The sequence below is a fragment of the Periophthalmus magnuspinnatus genome, chromosome 18, assembly GCF_009829125.3.
Source record: "Periophthalmus magnuspinnatus isolate fPerMag1 chromosome 18, fPerMag1.2.pri, whole genome shotgun sequence".
Taxonomy (NCBI): domain Eukaryota; kingdom Metazoa; phylum Chordata; class Actinopteri; order Gobiiformes; family Gobiidae; genus Periophthalmus; species Periophthalmus magnuspinnatus.
Window position 1 is genome coordinate 16159005 of NC_047143.1, and position 25989 is coordinate 16184993.

At 40.9% G+C, this 25989-nt stretch overlaps 1 protein-coding gene across 9 annotated transcripts in view; it reads left to right on the forward strand.

Moving 5' to 3' along the window:
- Positions 1 to 25989, forward strand: part of nrxn2b (neurexin 2b) — a 1142582-nt gene that overhangs the window by 934550 nt on the left and 182043 nt on the right. For all 9 annotated transcript variants that reach the window (XM_055228872.1, XM_055228867.1, XM_055228869.1 and 6 more), the window contains one exon: positions 24661 to 24842. In XM_055228872.1, coding sequence (XP_055084847.1) covers positions 24661 to 24842 — 182 coding nt within the window. The remainder of the gene's footprint in view (positions 1 to 24660; positions 24843 to 25989) is intronic.

Below are 25989 nucleotides of genomic sequence, written 5' to 3' on the forward strand. Positions count from 1 at the left end.
CCACCCGGAGAGAGCAAACCACCTTTTTCCGGTCGAGAACCATGGCCTCGGATTTGGAGGAGCTGATTCTCATCCCAGCCGCTTCACACTCGGCTGCAAACCGCCCCAGTGCCTGCTGCAGGTCCTGGCTCGAAGAAGCCATCAGGACAACATCATCTGCAAACAGCAGAGATGAAATCCTGTGGTTCCCAAACGAGGCCCCCTCCGGCCCCTGGCTGCGCCTAGAAATTCTGTCCATAAATATAATGAACAGAACCGGTGACAAAGGGCAGCCCTGGCGGAGTCCAACATGCACTGGGAACAGGTCTGACTTACTGCCGGCAATGCGAACACAGCTCCTGCTCCGGTCATACAGGGACCGGACAGCCCTTAGCAAAGAGCCCCGGACCCCATACTCCCAGAGCACCCCCCAAAGGACACCACGAGGGACACGGTCGAATGCCTTCTCCAGATCCACAAAACACATGTGGACTGGTTGGGTATACTCCCATGAGCCCTCGAGGACCCGATGGAGAGTATAGAGCTGGTCCAGTGTTCCACGACCAGGACGAAAACCACACTGCTCCTCCCGAATCCGAGGTTCGACTATCGGTCGGATTCTCCTCTCCAGTACCCTGGAATAGACCTTACCGGGAAGGCTGAGGAGTGTGATTTCCCTGTAATTGGAACACACCCTCCGGTCCCCCTTCTTATACAGAGGGACCACCACCCCGGTCTGCCACTCCACAGGTACTGTCCCCGACCGCCACGCGATGTTGCAGAGACGTGTCAGCCAAGACAGCCCCACAACATCCAGAGACTTGAGGTACTCAGGACGGATCTTGTCCACCCCCGGAGCCTTGCCACCGAGGAGCTTGCCAACCACCTCAGTGACTTCAGCCAGGGTGATGGACGAGTCCGCCTCTGGGTCCCCAGTTTCTGCTTCCTCCTCGGAAGACGTGACAGTGGGATTGAGGAGATCCTCAAAGTATTCCTTCCACCGCCCGACAACATCCCCAGTTGAAGTCAGCAGCTCTCCACCCGCACTGTAAACAGTGTTGGTGAAGCACTGCTTCCCCCTCCTGAGGCATCGGACGGTTTGCCAGAATCTCTTTGAGGCCGTCCGATAGTCCTCCTCCATGGCCTCCCCGAACTCCTCCCAACCCCGAGTTTTTGCCTCTGTGACTGCCCGAGCCGCGGCACGCTTGGCCCGCCGGTACTCATCAGCTGCCTCAGGAGTCCCACGAGCCAACAAGGCTCGATAGGACTCCTTCTTCAGCTTGACGGCATCCCTTACTTCCGGTGTCCACCACCGGGTTCGGGGATTGCCGCCGCGACAAGCACCACAGACCTTACGACCACAGCTACGAGCAGCCGCATCGACAATAGAGGTGGAGAACATGGCCCACTCGGAGTCCATGTCTCCAACCTCCCCCGGGATCAGGGAAAAGCTCTCCCGGAGGTGGGAGTTGAAGACCCCCCTGACAGAGGGCTCCGCCAGACGTTCCCAGCAGACCCTCACAATGCGCTTGGGCCTGCCAGGTCTGTCCGGCTTCCTCCTCCACCAGCGGATCCAACTCACCACCAGGTGGTGATCAGTTGACAGCTCAGCCCCTCTCTTCACCCGAGTGTCCAAGACACGCGGTCGGAGGTCAGATGACACGACAACAAAGTCGATCATCGACCTCCGACCTAGAGTGTCCCGGTGCCACGTGCACCGATGGACACCCTTGTGCTCGAACATGGTGTTTGTTATGGACAAGCTGTGACTAGCACAGAAGTCCAATAACAAAACACCGTTCAGGTTCAGATCGGGGAGGCCGTTCCTCCCAATCACGCCCCTCCAAGTGTCACTGTCGTTACCCACATGAAGTCCCCCAGGAGAACAACGGAGTCCCCGGTTGGTGCACTGTCTAGTACCCCTCCCAGGGACTCCAAGAAGGCCGAGTACTCTGCACTGCTGTTTGGCCCGTAGGCCGACACAACAGTGAGAGACCTGTCCCCGACCCGAAGGCGCAGGGACGCGACCCTGTCGTTCACCGGAGTGAACCCCAACACGCAGCGGCTGAGCTGTGGGGCAATGAGCAAGCCCACACCAGCTCGCCGCCGCTCCCCGCGGGCAACGCCAGAGAAATGGAGAGTCCAACCCCTCTCAAGAAGTTGGGTTCCAGAGCCCAAGCTGCGCGTGGAGGTGAGGCCGACTATATCTAGCCGGTAACGCTCAACCTCCCGCACAAGCTCAGGCTCCTTCCCCCCAGCGAGGTGACATTCCACGTCCCCAGAGCTAGTCTCCATGTCCAGAGATCCGGTCGTCGAGGTCCCCGCCTTCGACTGCCGCCCGGATCTCTCCGCACCCGCCCCTCATGGCTCCTCCCGCAGGTGGTGGGTCCACGGGTCTCATCATACTGAACAAAAAAAACCCAATGAAGACATACCTCTATTTCCAACCGTTCAGGTGTGGCAATGTCATAAATGGTCTCATTGGAATGAATGGGGTAGTATTACTGAGACGCTGATTTTGGGGGGAGGGGCGATGTAAGCGGGAACGAAAGGCAGGATCTCCACGGTGGCGTGTACCCCGTGGTCGCAAGGGATGGCGAGGGCCTTTATCACTGCTTGCAGTTTTAATTATTATTATTATTATTATTAGATGCAGAAAGCAGATATCGGTGCTGCTTATACAATACACCTGTATTGAGGTACAGTTGTCTCTTGCTATATCGTGGTTCACCTTTCGCGGTCTTGCTGTTTTCACAGAGTTTTTAGTGGAGTTTATTACAGAGTATGAACATGCCTTGTGTCCTGCGTCCTGATTGGCTAATGGACGTGCTGTGTCTCACGTCCATTAGCCAATGTACAGTACAGAATTTAGTTGGACGCCTTTGCATTTAAGGACAAACACCTCCAATGCGCATCATGGATGCTCTGGACGCATGTCATCTTGATACGTGTCCAGAGCGTTCATTGCGGTCTCTGCGGGTGCCTTTGGATGTTGTTTGGATGTTGGATGTTTTGTTTTCCCTGTGTCTTTGTGAATGCTGCAGACCAGGTGGAGAGAGTGACTTTAGTGTATTTATTACATAAAACCCATCAACAGAGTTGATCAGCTCTGCGGCGGCATGTCTGTATCTAGCCCAGCATAATTAAGTTGCCACTACTTTGCGACTGATGTCTTTCTACTTGTTCCGGAAAATGATGTTGCTTTGCTGCTGGAGCGTAGTCTCTGATTGGTTGACAGTGTGCGTCAAACGGCAAAAAGTTCAGCTTTTTCAGCTTTTGGACGCATGAACAGAGTGTCTGACGCTTGAATGCTCAAGACGCGCCATGTCAACGCCAGATTTGTGCCACAGAAATGCAGCACGGCCAAGACGCGCGTCCAACAGAGACTTTGCATGTAACTCAACATAAAGAAGGAGGAAAATAACATAAGGACGACAGCAGCAATAAGTTTTAACAAGGATGCAAAAAGGGTTGTAACCATCATAAGGATGGAGTCTGTTTTAGCTTTGTGGATCAGTGACTGCAGCAAAAAGAACATTACAAGACACTACAGCGGAGTGGCGCCAGGACAAAGAGGCGCGGTCAGAGGAACTGTGAAATACACCTGAGTCATTATTAATCATTTCTGTGTATCCAACCTAGTAGGTTGATTATTAAAATTAAACTTGTTACAGTATTTCTAAAAGCTGTCATTTTTATTTACAGTACAGTATAGTATTTGGTTTTGTTCTATAATACTGTGCTCATATTTTTTAAATCTAGGAAAGTTTGAACTTTGAGAGTGTTTAAACAAGAGAGAAATGTTAGAATATGTTAACGCCTGTCTGAGAAAAGTGTATTGAGTGTGTCGTGGGGCTTTTACAACCGCTGTGGTCTGATGAGTCCACATTTCAAATTATTTTTGGAAATCATGGATGTCGTGTCCTGCGGGCCAAAGAGGAAAAGAACCATCCAGATTGTTATCAGCACAAAGTTCAAAAGCCAGCATCTGTGATGGTATGGTGGTGTGTTAGTGCCCATGGCATGGGCAACTTGCACATCTGTGAAGGCACCATTAATGCTGAAAGGTACATATAGGTTTTGGAGCAACATATGCTGCCATCCAAACAACATCTTTTTCAGGGACGTGCCTGCTTATTTCAGCAAGACAAGGCCAAGCCCATCTCCACATGTTACAACAGCGTGGCATTGTAGTAAAAGAGTGAGGGTACTAGACTGGCTTGCCTGCAGTCCAGACCTGTCTCCCATTGAAAATGTTTGGCACATTATGAGCCACAAAATAGGACAACGGAGACCCCGGACTACTGAGCAACTGAAGTTATACTTTCAGCATGAATGGGAAAGGATTCCTCCTGCAAAGCTTCAACAATTAGTGTCCTCAGTTCCCAAACACTTATTGTTGTTAAAAGGAAAGGTAATGTAACACAGTGGTAAACATGCCCCTGTCCCAGCTTTATTGGAACATGTTGCAGACATCAAATTGAAAATGAGTGAATATTTGCATAAAAACAGTAAAGTTTATCAGTTTGAACGTTAAATATCATGTCTTTGTCGTTTATTCAGTTCAATATAGGTTGAAAAGGATTTGCATTGTATTCTGTATAAAAAAAAATAAAACATTTTTGTTTTACACAGCATACCAACTTCACTGGAATTGGGATTGCACATTTGAGTGTTTAAAATGACTTTTACACATCTACTCTCTTCACAGGGCAAATATTAAACCTAAAAAATATATTGACTATGAAGGCACTTAGGGCAAATGTTGGTGGTGCTCAAGCAATTAATATTTGCTTGAGCACCACCTGGGCTCTATCTGTACACGTCCCTGGATATATTGGATAAGCAGCATTGAAAGTTTTCAAAATCTGGATTTGTGTTCACCAGAAAAAAGTTACACAAAAATATTTTCAAATATTTGGCAGAGGACAAAACAGAAATTACACAAATGTATTACTGTGCTTGTTTACCGGTGAGTTTTGACTCTTAGCTTACATCTCCTCGCCATTGCACTCCCCAGGCTCTTTGCTGTCTCCTGTCCAAAGCATCGTACATGTGTTCCTCTAATTGTCTTATTAGCTGTAGCGCACATGCTAACTATAGACCAGGGAGATGTGAGCTAGTTTGGGCGTGCTAAAATGTCTGCTCGCTTGCATCACATCACATTCTGTTTGTGTTTTGGGGCGACAGGGCTGTAGCAGTGGTTAATAATACAAGACAAAAGCAGATTTGCGCTTTTATGTGCCTCCCAGCGCCACTTATGGACATTGAAACTCAAATTTATGGCTTGTTTCGCTTAGAAATAGCCTGCAAAACTAGGCTACTATGTACTTAGTTTTACAGCTACGTTACTTGACTGTGCAAATTATTGAAACTTTTTTTTTTTTACAGTTAGAATAGCACATTACCCATATGACAAATGTGATGCTGTACTGTGCGCTGTGACAATGCCAACCAAATGCTGTTATTGGTCCTATATTATGCAAATTTGACTCTTGAGCTTTAAGCCATGTTAGAATGTTGTCACCTCATAAAAGACATACCTGGAATTGTGTTTGGTTTCATATTTCACTAATGCTGAGTAATGAGTAGTCAATAAAGCACAAAATTCTCTGTTCCACCTGATGTTATGATGCCGTAGTTTTCAACTTAAGAGCTTTTTGTTCAGTAGAGATGGACTATTCCATGGCTGAAATTCTCCAAATGATTCCTGTATTATCACATGACACCACAACAAGGAACAAAGTTGCGCCTTAAACATGCATGAATGAAACAAAACACAACTCTGGGTATGTTTTTGACCAGGAAACAACATTATAACTAAGACCAGAAAACAGTGTAATACGGGCCCTTTAATATTGGATTTTCAAAAAACTAAGCTACCCCCTGTGGACAGGTCTGTAAATGTTTCTTGTAGTTCCACAAATATACTTTGGCCGAGTAGATTGTTTGAGACTTTGGCTCCTGATGTTTGCCTTGTCTTCTTAGAATCTATGTATGTTGACTTGCCTGTAATCCGGAGCATCTGTGAGTGCCACAATCCCATTTAAGGTAGTAAGTCCCCCCAAATAGAGTCTTACATAACTATTGTTGCAGTAGTTTCTTAGTGATAAAATGTGGCGTTTTAAGAAACTGTAACCTGTAAATGTTTCAAAAAGTCTATGGAAAAAATGAATAGGAAATTAACTTCCAGAACCATGGCAGATGTAAATGTAGCAGCCATCAAACACAGTCAAAATAGCAAGTTTATTCACAAGAATTTTTAGACCTCTAGGGCCTATTGCTTCCGCCCATGCGCTTATCATTGCAGTCTGTTTTTGCATCGATCGTAACTTTGTGTGCCCCGTCGCCCCTGTCCTGACTCTAGTATCCTAGCAACCCATGCCGTAGGCATATTTGTTCTTGCTAGCATGCCATCGTCAACATTGAGTCAATGGGCAAAGGTGTTGACAAAGGCAGCACTAAGCGCTCATGTCCCCAAACACACTCCTGGCATCGAGTCCTATTCAAGCACCCATGCCGCAGACATGGCCCATATTTATAACTGCTAAAATGAATGAAAGTCAATGGGAGGTCAAAGGGCGACCCCGATGCTATGGCGAATGACAGGAGCGTCAAAATAAAAAAAGAAACTCACCAAATTTTGCCCAAAATTCAGGTCTGCTGAAAAATGTATTTTTTTTATATGTTCCATAATTGGGCATAAAAACATGGCGCAACAGTGCCCCCTGCAAAAGTCAAAATACATTGCGTCAATGGGAGAGGTCCCACCATCAACTTTGCTGTAGAGCCACAAAATTCAGTACACGCATCAAGTGATGCCAAACAAAAAATATTATTATGGCCACGCCCCCTGACACATCAAAAGTCGGCCATCTTGGATTGAAAATTTCAAAATGCAATTTCAGCATTTTCGCTCAAATTGCATTTTAATCAACTCCCCTGAGGGGGCTTCACCGGCAGGGCTGAAAATCACTGTACATCATTTAGACAAGTGGGGCATCAAAATGTATCCAATTTACGATGATGCCTACTACAGTTTGTGTGCGGTGAAGCTGCAAAATTCCATCAGAAGTTTTTTAATTTTCACATGTCAAAATTTGCTCCCGTTTGCACATGCAAAGTCAGATTTTGCTCAAATTTGAAACAGTTGTAAAACTTTCTGGCCTAAATCTACTCATTATGAAAGAAACTAAATTGGCACGATAGCGCCCCATACAGAATATCTAATATATTTGTATGGAGGGCCAAAAATTTTGTTTTACGAAATGTTACCAAATTTGACACAAAATTCCATTGGATCATCTCAATCAATAAAGTCAATCAGACTTTCTGTTTTTTTGCACCGTGTTGCCATGGCGATGTGCCAAACTGCCAATGTTATTCTAATGGGAATGCTCCCACATTTTCCCATTCATCAGAAAAATATTTGTTCATGGAATATTAAAAATTGGCACAATGACTATTCATGTCATCCTGATAAAAAAAAGGGCAGTTATCCTAATGGGGAAATTTCCTAATTTTTGTACATTTCAAAGTCTTATAACAAGTTATTGCCTTCAATGAAGAACGTGAAATTTTGCACAGTTGTTCTTCAGGTCGTCCCCGTCAAAAAAAGTCCAAGGGACTATGTTTGTATTTTGCATGGTGTTGCCATGGCGATGCCTGAAAAAACCCACGTTTTTGCAATTTTGTGCATGAGCGCTTCCAAAGTCTTTTGACTTTGTTTGATGACAAGTGCAGCCCAACACCGCAATGAAACAGGGGCAAGTGTTACGCCACCCTTAGGGTGTGCCGGGTCGAGTGCAAAGCACAGCCCGCGAGGGCCGTTTAATGCTGCTTGCGGCTTTAATTTCTTATTCACATAGTAACAGTTTCTCTAACCTTCATATCTTGCCTCAGTGACCATAAATTCTTTGAAGCAGTTACGCACAAATACCAGCCCATTGATCCCTTTCAACAAGCCAACTGTAGTTTTGACATTGACATTTTCTTTTCACAAAGTGCTTCGAATGATAAGAAAAGTAGCTGAGATAAAGCATTTGCAACTATGTTTTAAGGCAGCTTTTATTTTTTAGGTGTTAAGTTGAGGTAGAAAAATCCACATCCTTTGACTTTGATTAGAATATGTAAGTTGTTTTTGTTTGTTTTTTGTTTGCCTTAAATGTGCACTATGAAACTTTTCTGGTGGTTCTATTGCTTTGTCTCTTCCCAAAAATGGAATACATTTCAAGGGCATGCAAAACTGGATAGATTGCTGCCAGTAATGCACTTGAATAATCTGGTTATAAAGGTGTATAATCATACCTGACGTATGTAGTTATTTACTGCATTTTAACAGGATGCTCATGAAAGAGAGCCCTGTACTCACATTGGGCTCTCCCAAAATATGTTTTGGAAATAGAAAACTGGATTGCTTTCACTGGATATAGAGGATGGGACAGAGGGATAGAATTTATGTTTGAAGGTCAAACAGACACAAAAAATTGTACAACAAAATGTCAATGGCATAGATACCATAGTAGTAAATAGATTAATACAAAAATATAAAAAGTAACAGTGAGTTCTAAAACAGAATTCATCTACCTATGTCACATAAAATCATCATCATATTAGTAAAACAAGAACATGCTAAAAAGCACACACAGTATTAGATTAAAAACAATAGACAAAAATCATACTCTCTTAACAAGACAGAGACATTTGCTAAGACACTAAAACACAAAGGCCAACTGTCCAAATGAGGTCTTTTTACAGTCTCCTCTGCTCAATGCATTTGTATTAAATTAATTTTATTTTAAACAGAATAATGTTATCATTAGTATTGGTTCATGCCAGTGATTTTTGTTTTGATCAGATACCAAGTACAATGGGAAATATATTGAGATATCAATCCAACACCGATACCAAAGCGTTTTGTATTAAAACAAAACTCTACTATGAATAATTTCACCTTAGCATTTAGATATCTTTGCTTCTCAACAGCTTGAACGGATCTGAAAATCAAATATGTCTTAAGATACTTTTGAAAAAGTTTAACTAAAATTGATTACAGCAGTGTACAATTGCACAATAGCTGTTTACAGTTTCCCTTCAGATAGATATAACCAGCAATTTGACCAGAACTGAAGAAGCAGCTTGGATGAGCAGCGAAACGTCTTCACTCCTACAATGATTTGTCCAGTTGACAGATTTAAACTTCGGCTTTTGCTATATCTTTGCTAGATGAAAAATAAATAAATAAATAAAAATTGATACCTCAGTCAATATTTCAGTATCTGTTATTGATCTGCCCACCACTAGCCATCACAGTGAATAACTAGGTGGCTCAGAATGCATAAGGAACATGCAAAAAAAACTTTGGACCACTGCAAATTGTTTTCACCTTTTCACCTTTTCAAGACAGGGAAAATCAGGGACATTGTCTTTAAAGCACAATTGATTTCACTGACCAAAAACCTCCCTTCATCCATTTTACAATTACTAGGCTCTTTTGTTAGATTCTCCTTTACCTTTCTGGGTTGAAAAAGTGCTCAGATTCTCCATTCTGAGCACAGTAAATGGCATATCAAGTGTGTGTTGTGTTTTGGCCCCAGAGGGTATGCAGCGATCAGAGAGCCACTTTTTGTACAAATACAAATTGTAGCATTCAGACAGTCTTCCATGCATCAAGGGGGAGCCGAGCATAAAATAGCAAACTGCGACTGTGAAGTCGGATAAGAGGTTTATAATGCAAATAGAAGTAACTTTGGTAAAGAAAAATAAGTCTTAACAAAAACTGGCAATATGAATGTATCATCCTCAGCATAAGTGAGAAGTTGCAACACTTTCTCAGGTTTCCCCTATGTAACATTTCAGGGGCAGGGTCTGTCACCTTCTTGACTTCATGGAGATGTTATTGCTTTGACTGGAATTTTCCACAGTATGGCATGAAACCTATCTATATAGCATGTATTCAATTACAGATGTTTTTGTTGCTGGTGGAGGTGGAAATGGAAAGTTAAAATCATATTTTGTATATGTGTATGTTGAGAAGAGAGTTTTATGCCATATTGTGGAAAATTATAACCAAAGGAACAACATTTCCATGGAAGCAAGACGAGGCCCTCCTACTGGCCAAATAAGAGTTAGGTTTGCGGAGGTGCAAGCCCAGTCACAGTGAGAACACATATTTTTCAGTGCTATAAACACAACTAAAATGCAAAAAAAACCACAAAAAACAACAACAACATGCATTCAGTTTAGTCTTTTTTTTTTTTTTTACTATAAAGTTACAAAATAGTGTGCCTTCAAGTTAAATAAAAAAAGTGCTTCTAGCAAATTCAGAATGAAAAACACATCAGATAACTCATGCCTTCATTAACAATTATGTACATCACCTTTTTATTTAGGAGATACTCTGGCCAAACATCTAGTCACTACAATTAAAACAAAACATTGACAAATACGTTGCTGTATAACTGCCTAAAACATCATTGAGTTTGGATGCTCCCTGATCAGATGCAAACACAGGTGCAAGCAGGGAAACCTTCACCCAGACAACCCGCTTTCATAACAGTTAATATCCCCGGGCCTTGTTAGCTTTATCGTCATGCTAATTGTGTTGGATTGGCCCTGTCCTTATACAAACAACTGCCAGCTAACTCTGCTAGCTGAGCAACAAATTGGCTCAAATTGTGAAACCTAACATGTTGAAAGCTGCTGAACTGCATTAATTTAACTTGATTATTGGCAATTTTCAGCTCAAATGCTTTTTCATTTGAAGGGATGTCTCCTGGTAGAAAACAGACAGATTATGAAATATTTGTTATGTAGGGATGATAGATGTATTTATTGTATTTGTGAGATATAAAAATGTACAGTGAATATTTGAAAATGATTAGAAGTTGGCTTCACACTGCCTATTTAATATCAATATAGAAAGCAAAGAATGTTCACTTGGCATTAATGGTTTATTGGATTCAGTTATATGGGAATACATGGCTGGAGGTGTCTACTAGTCAAAGAATAAAAAATAAAGTCTTAACTATGGCAAAATAAATTGTAGTAGCCTGAGAGTTGAAAGTATTGTATATTCCAGTCTAGTCCAGTCCAGTTTGGCTATGCTTCCATTGTGTACGTTATTATATCACTGATGACATAGGCCAAGATAACAAGGGCTGAGTGTGAGGCTGACATAGCACACAAATGCATTTTCTCTATCATATAGTTTAAAAAGACATAAAAGTTAAGTTTAAGAATGTATTGAAGACTTATATAGTAGATGTGAAGATATTTTTGAAATGGGGCAAGATGACAAAGATGTGGCTGCCATTTTGTCTTGATGACCTGAGGAGTGATATCAGTAATGAAATGTTATGTCAACCAATCTACAGTATGTTCTTTCAAAAAAGGCAAAACCCAAAATACATATAAATGTGAAATAAATTATGAATATTGATTAATTTACCAGAGGAATTTATCTTTTTTTATCTTTTTCAAGCATGCACCTCACATTTGCGCTACACCCTTTCCTTCTTTCATCTCCACTCCTCATCCCCATCCGCTTTTGATGCCTCATTCCCCAGGGTCTGGTATGCAGTCTCGAGAATCATCCGTGGATCTTCATCGTCCCCACCCTCTTTATCACTAGGCTCCTCATTGATCCCCATTGACTCCATCGCAGCATCTGACTTTTACCAACATCTTTTTGAATTGAAGGTTGTTATCTCACAGAGATGGAGAACATTTTGAAGTGATACCTGATTTTGCATTAGGTCAGTGAGGAATAACTCTGGATCACTACAAAACTAGTTCTATTTTTCACTTTTTAAAAAAGTTATTTATTGAGCTTAGTACAGAAACACAACACAAACTCCCCTCCTAGTACACAAATAAATCCCTTTACTAAATATTGACCTCACAAAATTAATGTTCAATCTATCATGCATTGAATGATAATATAGTAATTATCTTGATAGGCCTATAGTATTTGTTTTTCTTACCACTAATACACCCAGAGAGGCACTAACCATGTCATCCGATCTCCCCAGAACTCTTCGCTCATTTTATTAAAGACCTATTTAGGAGAGGTTTTTAGGAGTTGCGGTCAAAAGGGTTGCGCATAGGCCTATTCAGGTGTGATGCAGAGATGGTAAAGTGGAAGGCGATACTGCCTAATGTTGTTATGGGATATAGGAACGTAAGGGATTTATAATGAAAAAAGATACTACTGACACCAATAGTAATGTAATGGATATTTAGGAACCTGCATTCAATTTTAAGTAGTTTGTTGAGGAGAAGGAAGGGTAGGTAGTAGAGCAGTTGGCCCTTTGAACAGAAAGTTGTCATATTTGTGGGTTTCAGCTTCCTGTTTTATGGTGTCATTTTGAGGACTTTCCATCATTCAAAAAATATACAATTTTATTTTGAATTGTTATTATTATTGTTGCTATCATCATTATTGTGAAAACTGTGGATTGGTTGGGCTCACAATACATCACAACATTCTAGAAGCCCTCTAATAATAATAATAAAAAAAAAATCATAATAAAAAAAAAAAAAGAACTAATGGATAGGTCAGAATTGTATTGTAGAGTTTGCTGTTTAACTGTTAGATTGCAGATTTGCTCACCTGGTTTAGGTAATGCCTTCTCTGTCAGCATAAATAAACAAAAGTGAAATTATTTCTTCACAATAGCTTCAGAAAGTGATTCCATTTTCAAACTCAAATACATGATTGTTGTAATTTGAAAGACACTTAAGTCATAATAATAATACTGAAGATTTACAACTGTAAATCTCTTCTAGACTTACATAGACCCTTGCCCTCCATCTGACAGTGTAATTTCAAATTCTAGAACACAAACACAACCTATTGATTCTGAATAATATTGCATATCTTCCATTCTGTACTGGATTAAGAGGCTTTGTGTAAGTTGGATATATGTTCCTAACTTTTGACTTTTCTGTTTAATTGCTACATAGTCATTCCATGCACTACCACTATAATTTTTTTTAATATAAATTAAAGCCGCAAGCGACATCGAACGGCCCTAAGGGGTGGCACTGACGTGCCACTTGCCTCTGTTTTATTGCGGCTTTGGGCTGCACTTGTCATCAAACAAAGTCAAAAGGCAATGGAAGCGATGATGCACAAAATGCAAAAACATGGGTTTATCCAAGCATCGCCATGACAACACCATGCAAAATACAAACTTGGCCCCTTTTGTGATGTGAACGACCTGAAGAATAACTGTGCCAAATTTCATGTTCCTCAATGAAGTTAAGAAATTGTTATAAGACTTTGAAATGTACGAAAAGTTTGAAATTTTCCCATTAGGATAACATGGGCTGTTTGGCGCATCGTCATGGCAACCCTGTGAAAGATATGACATGGGTCTCGCTGACTTTTTTGATTGGGATGACATGAAGAGTCATTGTGCCAATTTTCACAATGTTTTTTCTGATGAATGGGAAAATGTGGGACCATTCCCATTAGGATAACATTGGCAGTTTGGCGCATTGCCATGGCAACACGGTGCAATAAAACCACATGGATCTGTTTGACTTTATTGATTGGGATGACCCAATAAAATTTTGTGTCAAATTTGGTAACATTTTGGAAAACTAAATTTTCGGCCCTCCATGCAAATTAGATATTAGATATTCTGTAGGAGGCCAATTTAGTTTATTTCATAATGAGTAGGTTTAGGCCAGAAAGTTTTACAACTGATTTGAATTTGAGCTAAATCAGACTTCACATGCGCAAATGGGAGCAAAATTTGACATGTGAATATTAAAAAATTCCAATGGAATTTTGCGGCTTTGCTGCACACAAACCGTGATAGGCATCATCATAAATTGGATAACTTTTGGATGCCCCAGTTGTTTAGATGATGTACAGTGATTTTCAGCCCTTCTGGTGAAGCCCCCTCAGAGGAGTTGATTAAAATGCGATGTGAGCGAAAATGCTGAAATTTCATTTTTGAATTTTCAATGCAAGATGGCCGGTGTTTCAGGGGGTGTGGCCATAATAATATTTTTTGTTTGGCATCACTTGATGCGTGTACTGAATTTTGTGGCTCTACAGCAAAGTTGACGTCGGGATGTCTCCCATTGCCGCAATGTCTCCCATTGCCGCAATGTCTCCCATTGCCGCAATGTCTCCCATTGCCGCAATGTCTCCCATTGCCGCAATGTCTCCCATTGCCGCAATGTCTCCCATTGCCGCAATGTCTCCCATTGCCGCAATGTCTCCCATTGCCGCAATGTCTCCCATTGCCGCAATGTCTCCCATTGCTGCAATGTCTTTTGACTTTTGCAGGAGGCGCTGCCATTTTTTTATGCCCAACTATGCAACATATAAACAAATACATTTTCAGCTGACTAGAATTTTGGGCAAAATTTGCTGAGTTTTTGAATATGTTCAGGACGCACCTGTCATTCCCCCATGCACTCATCGTTGCGGAAGCAATAGGCCCTACGCCCTGCAGTAATAAATATGGCCCATGCCTGTGGCATGGGTGCTTGGATAGAGCTTTATGCCAGGAGTGTGTTTGGGGGACATGAGCGCGTCGCGATGCCTTTGTCAATGTTGACTCTGACATGTTTGCAAGAACAAATATGCATATCCCGTGCCTGTGGCATGGGTTCCTGGGATTGTGGAGTCGGGGCAGGGGGCGACACGGGGCACGACCAGACTGCCTATTGCTTCCGCAGTCTGTTCGTGCCCCCCGTTGCCCCCTTCGCCCATGCACTCATCATTGTGGAAGCAATAGGCCCTGTAGGGGCTCAGGCCTAAAAAAAAAAAAAGATATTTTTAGCAAAAACAATATATCCGATAACATTAGAATGACATATTATATGTTTTGTGAAAGCTCTTGACTTTCCCCAAGTGCCCGTCATGCTCCATGGCGTCGCCCATTGACCTATGCCCTGTATGGGCTTGGGCCTAAAAAATAATAATATTTTTAGCAAAAACAATATATCTGATAACATTAGAATGACATATTATACACGCTGGGGTCGCCCATTGACCTCCCATTGATTTCCATTCATTTTAGCAGTAATAAATATGGCATGGGTGCTTGGATAGGGCTCGATGCCAGGAGTGTGTTTGGGGACATGAGCGCGTTGTGCTGCCTTTATCAACATTGTCAGTACCCCAGTCATGTGCATTATCTAATTCAGTGAGTGTAAGTTCCTTATGCAATAGTATTCATTTTTATAGAGATGTGAGTTTTCATGTAGCAACTAGGGCAGAGGTGGGCGAACTAAGGCCCGCGGGCCAGATCCGGCCCGTTGCCCCTTTTAATCCGGCCCGCCGGATAAAATATTTCTACAGAATTAAGGTTTGATATGAATGATTGCGTTAATTTCATTTTGACTTGTAGTGACATGTATTTAACACCAGGTGTCGCAGTGACCCTTCTTCTACTGGTCCGATCAGAACCCACCTGCAGCAATGTCAAAGAAAAGAAAAGTCGACAGTGAGTGCCGGGTGTTTAAGAAAGAATGGACGCTTAAATTCTTTTTTTACTGAAGGCCGGTCCAAGGCTGTATGTCTTATTTGCCAAGAATCTGTTGCGGTTCTAAAAGAATACAACATCAGCCGCCACTTTTCCACCAAGCATGCTAATTACGCCAGCACCCTTTCAATACAAGAACATACTGAGACCGCTGACAGGTTGGTAGCTAGCCTGCAGGCTCAGCAAAACACCTTTATTCGAGCAACTTCCATCCAAGAAGCAAGCACGAAGACAAGTTATTTACTGGCATTCAAACTAGCCAAAGCCAGCAAGCCTTTCTCCGAAGGAGAGTTTCTTAAAGAGTGCATGGCAGAGACAGCAAGTATTTTATGTCCTGAGAGCAAGAACAAATTTGAAAAAAATAGGCTTATCACGCAGGTCAGTGATTCGCCGTATTGAAGTAATTGACGAACACTTAACAAGCAAGTTAAACAAAAAAGCGGAGTCATTTACATTATATTCTTTGGCACTGGACGAAAGCACTGATATAAAGGACACCGCTCAGCTTTTAATTTTTATCAGAGGAATTAATGAGAATTTTGAGATAACGGAGGAGTTTTTGGATATGGAATCCCTGAAAGGAAAAACACGGGGAGAGGATTTATTTAACAGCGTGTCAGCGGTCATACAGAGGCACAAGTTACCTTGGAGTATGCTTGCCAACATTACCACAGATGGATCACCAAATCTGATGGGAAAAAACATCGGGATGCTCAAGAGAATTCAGGACAGGGTGAAAGAGGACAACCCTGAGCAGGAGGTAATTTTCCTATACTGCATAATTCACCAGGAAGTACTGTGTAAATCCGTGCTGAAGCTTGACCACGTAGTGAAGCCAGTTGTGAAACTCGTTAACTTTATTCGAGCGAGGGGACTTCACCATCGTCAGTTTATTCATTTTCTTAAAGAAACTGACGCTGATCACACGGACTTACTTTACCTTTCTAATGTCCGCTGGTTAAGTATGGGAAAAGTATGTCAACGTGTGTGGGACCTCAAACAGGAGATTATTTCATTTTTGGAGCAACATGGGAATACTGACAATTTTCCTGAGCTGAATGACACAGATTGGCTTTGTGATTTAGCTTTTACTGTGGACATACTGACACACATGAACGAGATGAATGTAAAGCTACAAGGAAAAAAACTGTTTGTGCATGAAATGCAAGCAAACGTCAGAGCCTTCAAAACCTTTTCCCACACTGGCTACGTTAAAAGAGGCCCCACAACATGTGAAAAAATCACTGGATGACCTGCATAAGGAATTCTGACGTCGGTTTTGTGATTTTGGAAAAATTGACAGGGCACTTCAGCTGGTGTCATGTCCTTTCTCACAAGACCCAGAAACGGTGCCACAGGAGTTGCATTTGGAACTGATTGATCTCCAGTGTGACATGACGTTAAAGGACAAGTTTAACTCCCTGAAACTGGATGAGTTTTATGCTTCATTAAGTGCAGTCAAATTTCCAAACGTCCAAAAAAAGATGGCAAAGAGGATGCTGGTGTTGTTTGGCTCTACATATGTGTGTGAACAGACTTTTAGTGTGATGAACACCAACAAAGCACCCCACAGATCCCAGATGACTGATGAACACCTCAGATCTGTTCCGAGAATTGCCACAACAGGATTACCACCAGATTTTGATGCACTGGCTAAAATGGGTGATCAACAACACTGTTCTCATTAAAATGTTAATACTTTATTGCTTTTTTCTGTTTATGTTTTATATGTACTGTTAACAAATGCAGTTTTTTATATTATCGTATCTTGTGCTGACCCGACCCGTCTGTCAAATTTTAAAAGTCAATGTGGCTAGATCTCCTAGTTATAGAAGTTAATAAGATATCAATGCTATTCTTGGCAAAGCAAAAACATGTACAATCCCATCCTCAACAGAAAAAGTTACATCGTATACCTTTAAAGAAACATTACTAGGATTAATATTTGTAAATGAAAACTCTCCAGCAAGGGGTGCAAGGAAGCTAAATATGCATGTGTGAATTTTGTCTTGCTTTCCCTTACAGTATGGCCACAGCATATGGTGAAAACATACTTTTTCCATATCTTGATAATTTATCACTAATGATGACACAATGCAACAACCAGTGTAGATAGTTCAAACCCCAGACAGTAAATTGTTTTTTAATTGCCTTCTTCATATTCAGATATACTATGGGCTTATTCAGTTCTTCCTCCGTCAGCTCCCTAGACACCACCACTGATGTGTGAGCCTCAAATGTGACCAATGGGCTTCATAAAAAACATGCTAGCGCTAGCCATTTTTCCAATATGACCTACCTCTGCAGTAGTGGTCTTCAAATCTCCACTCTTCAAATCGATGCCTCCTGAAAGAAATGATAACTCCTAACCAGAGCATGTCATCCATTCAAGAACACAAGAAAATCAATGCCACGATTCACAATTCTTTTGACTTTATAGAGAAAAAGGCTATATATATCAAACTATTAATATTTATTACTGATTTATTTTTGTTAAACACTGTAACCATTTAGTCTTATACTCTCACCCATCAAACATTTCACCTTTATTTATCTTTGTATATATTCTATTCTGCCCCAAGGTGGTTTGAAATAATATTGTTGATTATATTTTAGCTCAATTTTCTTTTCTATAGCTTGGTTAGACTACAATCCCTTTAAAACAAATCGCTCGGTCACACGGGAGAAGCTCAGAGTAGAGCCGCTGCTCCTACATGTTGAGAGGAACCAGTTGAGGTGGCTCGAGCATCTGCTCAGGATGCCTCCTGGATGCCTCCCTAGGGAGGTGTTCTGGGCATGTCCCACCGGGAGGAGGCCCCGGGGAAGACCCAGGACACGCTGGAGGGACTATGTCTCTCGGCTGGCCTGGGAACGCCTTGGGGTCCCACCGGAGGAGCTGGAGGACGTGTCCGGGGTGAGGGAAGTCTGGGAGTCCCTGCTTAGACTGCTGCCCCCGCGACCCGGCCCCGGATAAGCGGAAGAAAATGGATGGATGGATGGATGAAGATCCTGTTTCCTTTGTCATACTAAGGGAAAATATAAGAAAGAAAAGTCATAATAATAATTATTGCCTTTACATCACCTCTACATTATCAGTAAGAACACAATATTTCAGTATAAAGTGAGTAATAAAGCTTTCTCAGCCTATGTCACACATTCTTGAGACTATGAATACTACCACATGAGACTACCACATTTAGAACTGCCGTTATTGTTTTTTGGGATTAGTACCAGAAAATTCATTATTCATTTCTCATCTTTCACTCACATAGAAAGTGTAATGTTGATCCTAAATAAATATATGATATGATAACTTTTGCCATTCAAATGTGTTATGTTGAAAGCATATATTTTAGGTCCGTCAACATCAGTGTTGGGAGTAACGGCATTAAACTATAACGGCGTTACTAACTGCATTACTTTTTCAGTAACGGAGTAATCTAACTAATTACTTTTCCCAGCATCGTAACGCCGTTACCGTTACTGACAATAAAATGTGGCGCATTACTTTTAATTGAGTTCACTCTGCTCTTCATCAGAGTCTCAGAGATAAAAGGCTTGTTTGAGATGAGGTGGGCGCAGATACGACACCGTCGATCGGTGCGCGGTGCATGCCAGTTAGTTTTGTGTCCAAGATGCCACCGACTTGCTCTGCCGTAACTTGTGCGCCGGTAACGGAAAATTTTTGAGAGCAGCAGCTCTCCACTGACTGCGGCCGCCTGCATGGACTACAAACGCGTAATGCATGATGGGAAATGATGTCCTGTCACCACGTGCATTCACAGCTGATTGGGTCCAGGTTGTGTTTTGATCAGAAACGTGAATGTGTTCTCTCCAAAGAGGAACAGGCTCAGATTAGAGGTGATTAATATTTGAATACTGGACAGAGAATTACAGTGTGTGGCCAGAGAAGGTTAAAGGTTTTGTATTATTTTACATGGTTTACATTTGAATGCCTTAGTTTTGCAAAACATGGTAATGAATCTTTTCAGTATTACACTGAAAGCACTTTATTGTTATTGTTTATTTTAATGAAGAAAATACTTGAAGTACAGTTGACTGAAATTGTGTGACATGTTGATTTATTTGCACTTCAAATGAAATGTTTTATATATTTTTTTTAATTTTTGATACATTCTATAATTTACTTGTAAACAAATACAATATAGTGGCAATCTGTTAAAGTAAAATAAATGTTAAAGGTTCACATCTGTTGTGTTTTTATTGTTTTAACATAATAAGTAACGTGGAGTAAAGTAACACGGAGTAGTTACTTTGCCTAGTAACTAGTTACTTCTCCCAAAAAGTAACTGAGTTACTAACTCAGTTACTTTTTGGGAGAAGTAACTTGTAAGTATAACTAATTACTTTTTGAAGTAAGATGCCCAACACTGGTCAACATATAATTCAAATTATTTGCTTTGAAAACGTGACAAATTTTAATCAATCAGACATACTGACATTATCAAGTCAGTTCTTTATGGTCAGTTTGTACAAAAAATAAAAAACAATTAAAAATTAAAGCCGCAAGCAGCATCGAACGGCCCTCGCAGGCACTCCCTGTGGTTGGTGCTGACGCACAACTTGCCTGTTTTATTGCAGCTTTGGGCTGCACTTGTCACCAAACAAAGTCAGAAGACATTGGAAGCGCTGATGCACAAAATGCAAAAACATGGGTTTTTTCCAGGCATCGCCATGGCAACACCGTGCAAAATACAAACTTGGCCCCTTGGACTTTTGTGATGTGAATGACCTGAAGAATAACTGTGCCAAATTTCATGTTCCTCAATGAAGCTAAGAAATTGTTATAAGACTTTGAAATGTATGAAAATTTGGAAATTTTCCCATTAGGATAACATACAAACAAAATACAAACTTGGCTCCTCAGAATTCTTTGATGGGGACGACCTGATGAATCACTGTGCCAAATTTCATGTTCTTCATTGAAAGTTTTAAGCCATTACAAGATTTGAAATGTTCAAAAATTTGGAAATTTTCCCATTAGGATAATGTGCTATTTAGTGCACTGCCATGGCAACCCAGTGAAAAATATGACATGGTTCCAATTGACTTTTTTGATCAGGATGACATGAAGAGTCATTGTGCCAATTTTCACAATATTCCATGAAACAAATATTTTTAGTTGGGAAAATGTGGGCATATTCCCATTAGGATAACATTGGCAGTTTGGCGCATCGCCATGGCAACACGGTGGACTTCACATGCGCAAACGGGAGCACATTTTGACTTTTGAAAATTTCAAAAATTCTGATGGAAGTTTGCGGCTTCGCCGCACGCAAACCATGATAGGCATCATCATAAATTAGATAACTTTTGATGCCCCACTTGTTTAGACAATATACAGTGATTTTCAGCCCTGCTGGCCGACTTCCGGTGTGTCAGGGGGCATAGTCATAATAATATTTTTTTGTTTGGCATCACTTGTTAAATGCGTGTATCAAATTTTGTGACTGTACGACAAAGTTGATATCGGGACGTCTCCCATTGACGCAATGTATTTTGACTTTTACAGGGGGGCGCATAATTATGCAACATGTATAAAAAAAATTTTTTGGCAGACCTGAATTTTGGGCAAAATTTTTTTAAATATGTTCAGAGGGTCAAATTCCTGCTCAAAGAGCAGATGAAAGAATTAAAATAAATAAATACATAAATAATAATAATATCTTTAGCAAAAACAATATACCCGATAACATTAGAATTCATCCCGTCATTCGCCATGGCATCGGGGTCACCCATTGACCTCCCATTGACTTCCATTCATTTTAGCAGTAATAAATATGGCCCATGCCTGTGGCATGGGTGCCTGGATAGGGCTCGATGCCAGAAGTGTGTTTGGAGACAAGAGCGCTTCGTGGTGCCTTTGTCAACGTTGACACTGACATGCTAGCAAGAACAAATATGCATATCCCATGCCTACGGCATGAGTTGCTAAGATACTGGAGTCAGGGCAGGGGGCGCCCATTGACTCAATGTTGTTGTAGTTTGAAGGTAGAAGCCATAGCTTCTGCCTTCATACTAGACTCCAACTGACAGACTTTGTATCTGCATGAACCGTCAGTTAACCCACCAATGTCAACAAACGCTAGCATTCAAATCTCGCCGTCGGAATAACTTGATTTCAACTGCCAAAAAGTAAGAATTAAAATGTGTCTTCCTCCCTTGTACGCCTAATGTTTTCATATTTCATATTTGAAGGGAAGTGGATGAGTTAGAGGCAGGCTGGGCTCCAAGGGGCCTGCTGGTGAATGGGGAATGACTGCGTTGGCTGGAGATTAGCATACAGTAATGAAGCTAGCTGAACCGCGTGTAACCCCATGGGCAGACTGACTATTTTCAATCACAAACATACATACAAACAAGAATAATAGGAGAGGGAGATGGGGAGAGTAGAAGCTAAAAAATGGATTAAGTTTGAGCAAAAAAACACTAAATAAAAACATTGCACATTCATAATTACAAATTGTTTTAAAGGTACACTATGAGTGTCCACTACCTGCTTGTCTCTGTGGGAATGTTATTGCTTTGCTTGAAGTATACCACAATATGACATTACACGACATTCCATGTTGTGCATCCCTGACAACCTTGAACAGTCCCAACAATGTACACAATTTCTATACAAAAGACCATAGCTAGATTTCCCAAAATGCAATCCAAGCCTCGCTGCATCCCATAATACTGTTCCACTCTGTATATGTACTATAACATGTCCAGCTTTTTAGCTAAACTATATACCTTAGCATGTACAACCATATAATACAATACAGAAAAACATGGCACACTAGCACTGTGTCACAGAATTGACAGTGCCTGTTGTAATTGTGGTCAGGGACTAGCACGTGGTGGCTATAAAAACTGCCAACTGTACGTTCTGCTCATACGCTGATAAACAATGCTTCATACTGGCAATCCGCGCAGCTACTTGACACTTTCATTATCTAGCAATCCACTTGAATTACCTGACACGACTCCCATAGCCTCCTTGTCTCCTCTCCTCTCTCCTACCCCTAGCTCATCTCCTCCTCTTTGTTCGACTCCTCCTCCTTCTCTCCTTTACTAAGCCCCCCACCTAAGCTCTTGTTGTATTCCCTGCAGTGGTATAATTTTTTGTAAAGACTAATTATTGCGTGAAGAGATTGATTGAGGAGAGAGGAGGATGCAGGAACAGTTAAGGTTGGTTGAATAGTTTGCGATGTTTTGTGTTTTTGTTTAAGAGACCATAGATGTGAAGAGGGCTTTTGAAAAAGCCAGATAAGAGTAACAGTATTGCAAAATGGCCAACAAAGAGAGAAGTGGAGGAGGCATGCTGTTATTGGCAGAAAGAGTGTACTGACTTGTGTAAGGGTAGAAAGGGTGTTGACTTTTGAACTGATACTTTGCAACCTGAAGGGGCTCTGTCTGAAGCTCTCTTACTCAAGTTAGACTTTAATTAACGATGAGTGCATGTGCCCCGTTGCCCCCTACCCTGACTCCTGTATCCTAGCAACCCATGCCATAGGCATGGGATATGCATATTTGTTCTTGCTAGCATTTCAGCGTCAACATTGAGTCAATGGGCAAAGCAGTCTGTCTTCACAAAGTTGCGCGTGAGGCGCACAACTTCATGTGCTCCGTTGCCCCCTGCATGGACTCCAGTATCCTAGCAACCCATGCTGTGGGCATGGGATATGCATATTTTTTCTTAATAGCATGTCAGTGCCAACACATTCCTGGCATCGAACCCTATCCAAGCACCCATGTCACAGGCATGGGCCATATTTATTACTGCTAAAATGAATGGAAATCAATGGGAGGTCAATGGACAACCCCAACGTCATGGCGAAGTCACTATTGTCCCCACGATGATGTGGGGAAAGTCGAGAGCTTTCAAAATATGTATAATATGTCATTGTAATGTTATCGGATGTATTGTTTTTGCTAAAAATATTATTAGGCCCAAGCCTGGGACAATGTCCCAGCGAGGGACTTTTTAAAACCGTGTCCAGAGCCCAGAAAATGGCAAAAATGAAGTAGTAAACACGCCCCGACATGGTAGTGAGTGGTATCAAAAATTACAACTCCACGAGTTCTAATTGCCACCAAAGACCCCAGAAAAAAAAAAAAAAAAAAAAAAGAAGAAAGATGACTCGGTAGTGCCCCCTTAAACTTTGAATGTCATTGGGCCAATCAGAGTTTGACTCGAAACAAGTCAACATAAAAATTTGAAACTTACATCACAAAATAGAACATGTCAGGACATGACAAAAATTATATTATGGGCCCACCCTAAAATATACAGGAAGTCGGCCATATTGGATCAAACCTGGGAATGAGAAAAGCGCACACCCTCGCATTTAGAACATCACCTCGCACAGTTTTCATCACAAACACTTGGACAAAACCCACAAGACACATGTGTGATTAAAGACTATCGATTACATTTTGAATATGACTTTGGGTGTGGTCATGGTGAATTTTCAACAAAATTGCAATTTTTGGAATAATTAAAAAATATATTTCTCTTTCACAGATTTTTTGTTTGGAAAAGCTAATACAGCGTTTATGCACATTTGCAAACTGAACGTAATATATGCAAATCATATCATTATCTCACAAAATGGCTCTCTAGCGCCCTCTTCAAATTTAATTTTCAAAAATTCATACAAGATAATTAAGTTGTTGTGGACCTGTGGAAAAATTTACAGAGGCCTTATTTGTGATGGGGCACAATGTTAGAAAGTAATTATTGATATTTTTGACAAGAGTAAGCTTTTGACAAAGTCAAACGCAGTTGCTATGTCTTTGAGCAAAACACTCTCTGCTCTTGTCTTTGAATGAATGAGTATATTGGTGACAGTGTGTGATTGGTGCTGGTCAAAAAGGCTGGATCTTGACTGGCTGTCATCCATTTCTATTACTAAGCAGTTTTAGATCAATATTTTGTCTTACAGTGAACAAAATGTAAAATAATGATCTACCCAAGTTGTCTAATTTAGCATAACATAATTTATTGTCTTTGAACTGTTATGTCTCTGTTCACTTGCTAGCTTGTTTTTGGGTCATTCTAACCTATTGTTCTTTGCTAGCCTCTCCCTCAAAGCTGTTTTTACCTGGAAACATAATAATCAAGTATTTCATTAACCCTTTGATTGGATTCTTCTCTCCTCAGCTGGGACGACGTACATCTTCGGGCGCGGCGGAGCCCTCATCACTTACACCTGGCCCCCTAACGACCGGCCGAGCACGCGGGCAGACCGGCTGGCCGTGGGCTTCAGCACACAGCTCAAAGAAGCAGTGCTGGTCAGGGTGGAGAGTGCCAAGGGACTGGGCGACTATCTGGAGCTGCACATAGTAAGACAAACTTTATATATAAAGTGCTGTTGATTTGGCATGGGTGGAAGTGAGTTAGACAGATATGGGAAGTTAGTATTGTAATGTGTTTAGTATTTATTGTAGATCCTACACAGTAAGGATCAGGGTAGAGAGTGCCAAAGGACTGGGCAACAACCAGGAGTTGCACATAGTAAGGATATATATATATATATATATATATATATATATATATATATATATATATATATATATATATATATATATATATATATATATATATATATATATATATATATATATATATATATATATATATATATATATATATATATATATATATATATATATATATATATATATATATATATTTTTTTTTTTTTTTTTTTTTTTTTTTTTTTTTTTTTTTTTTTTGATTGGTGTTGGAGTTAGACAAGTATGTTAGACAAATGTGACTAGCTAGATGGTTGTGTCATGTTTTTTTGTGGATCCTGCACAAAAAGGAGCAGGGTGAAGAGCACCAAGAACCTGGAGCTGAGATAGTAAGACACATATGGCTAGCTAGTGGGTGGTGAGTTTATTTAGTGTTTAGTTCAACTTTAAAGGTCCTATATTTCGGAAAGCATACTCTTACCTCCTCAAAACATACCTGAAGTTGTGTTTTGTTTCATTCATACATGTTTGAGTAACACTTTATTATTAGTCTACATCTCCAAAGCTCAAAATGTTGTGTTCCACCTTGTGATGCCATGAAGCGGTAGCTAGCAGCAGCTACCTTTTACTTTTAGTTCAGTAGAGAGTGGCAGTCCCAAGACTGTAATCATCCAAATGATTTTAATGTAGGTGTACAGAGAGAACACAGTAGTATTACCACATGACATCACAAGGTGGAGCAGAGTATGTTCTGTTTGAAAGAAGGACTCAGCCTAAATATGCAGGGTTTGTGTGTTGTGCATGTGTGTGCATGAAACAAAACACAAATCCAGGTATGTTTGTGACATGGAATAACATTATAACATAGAATAGAGTTATATATGTCCTTTAATGGTAGAAAACATAAAATACTAATACTACTATTGTGGCTTAAGACACAATTCATATGTCCACTTTAAGATGCTTTGGCTGTCAATTTGTGAATTCTAATTGCATTCCAAAAGATTACTATTCA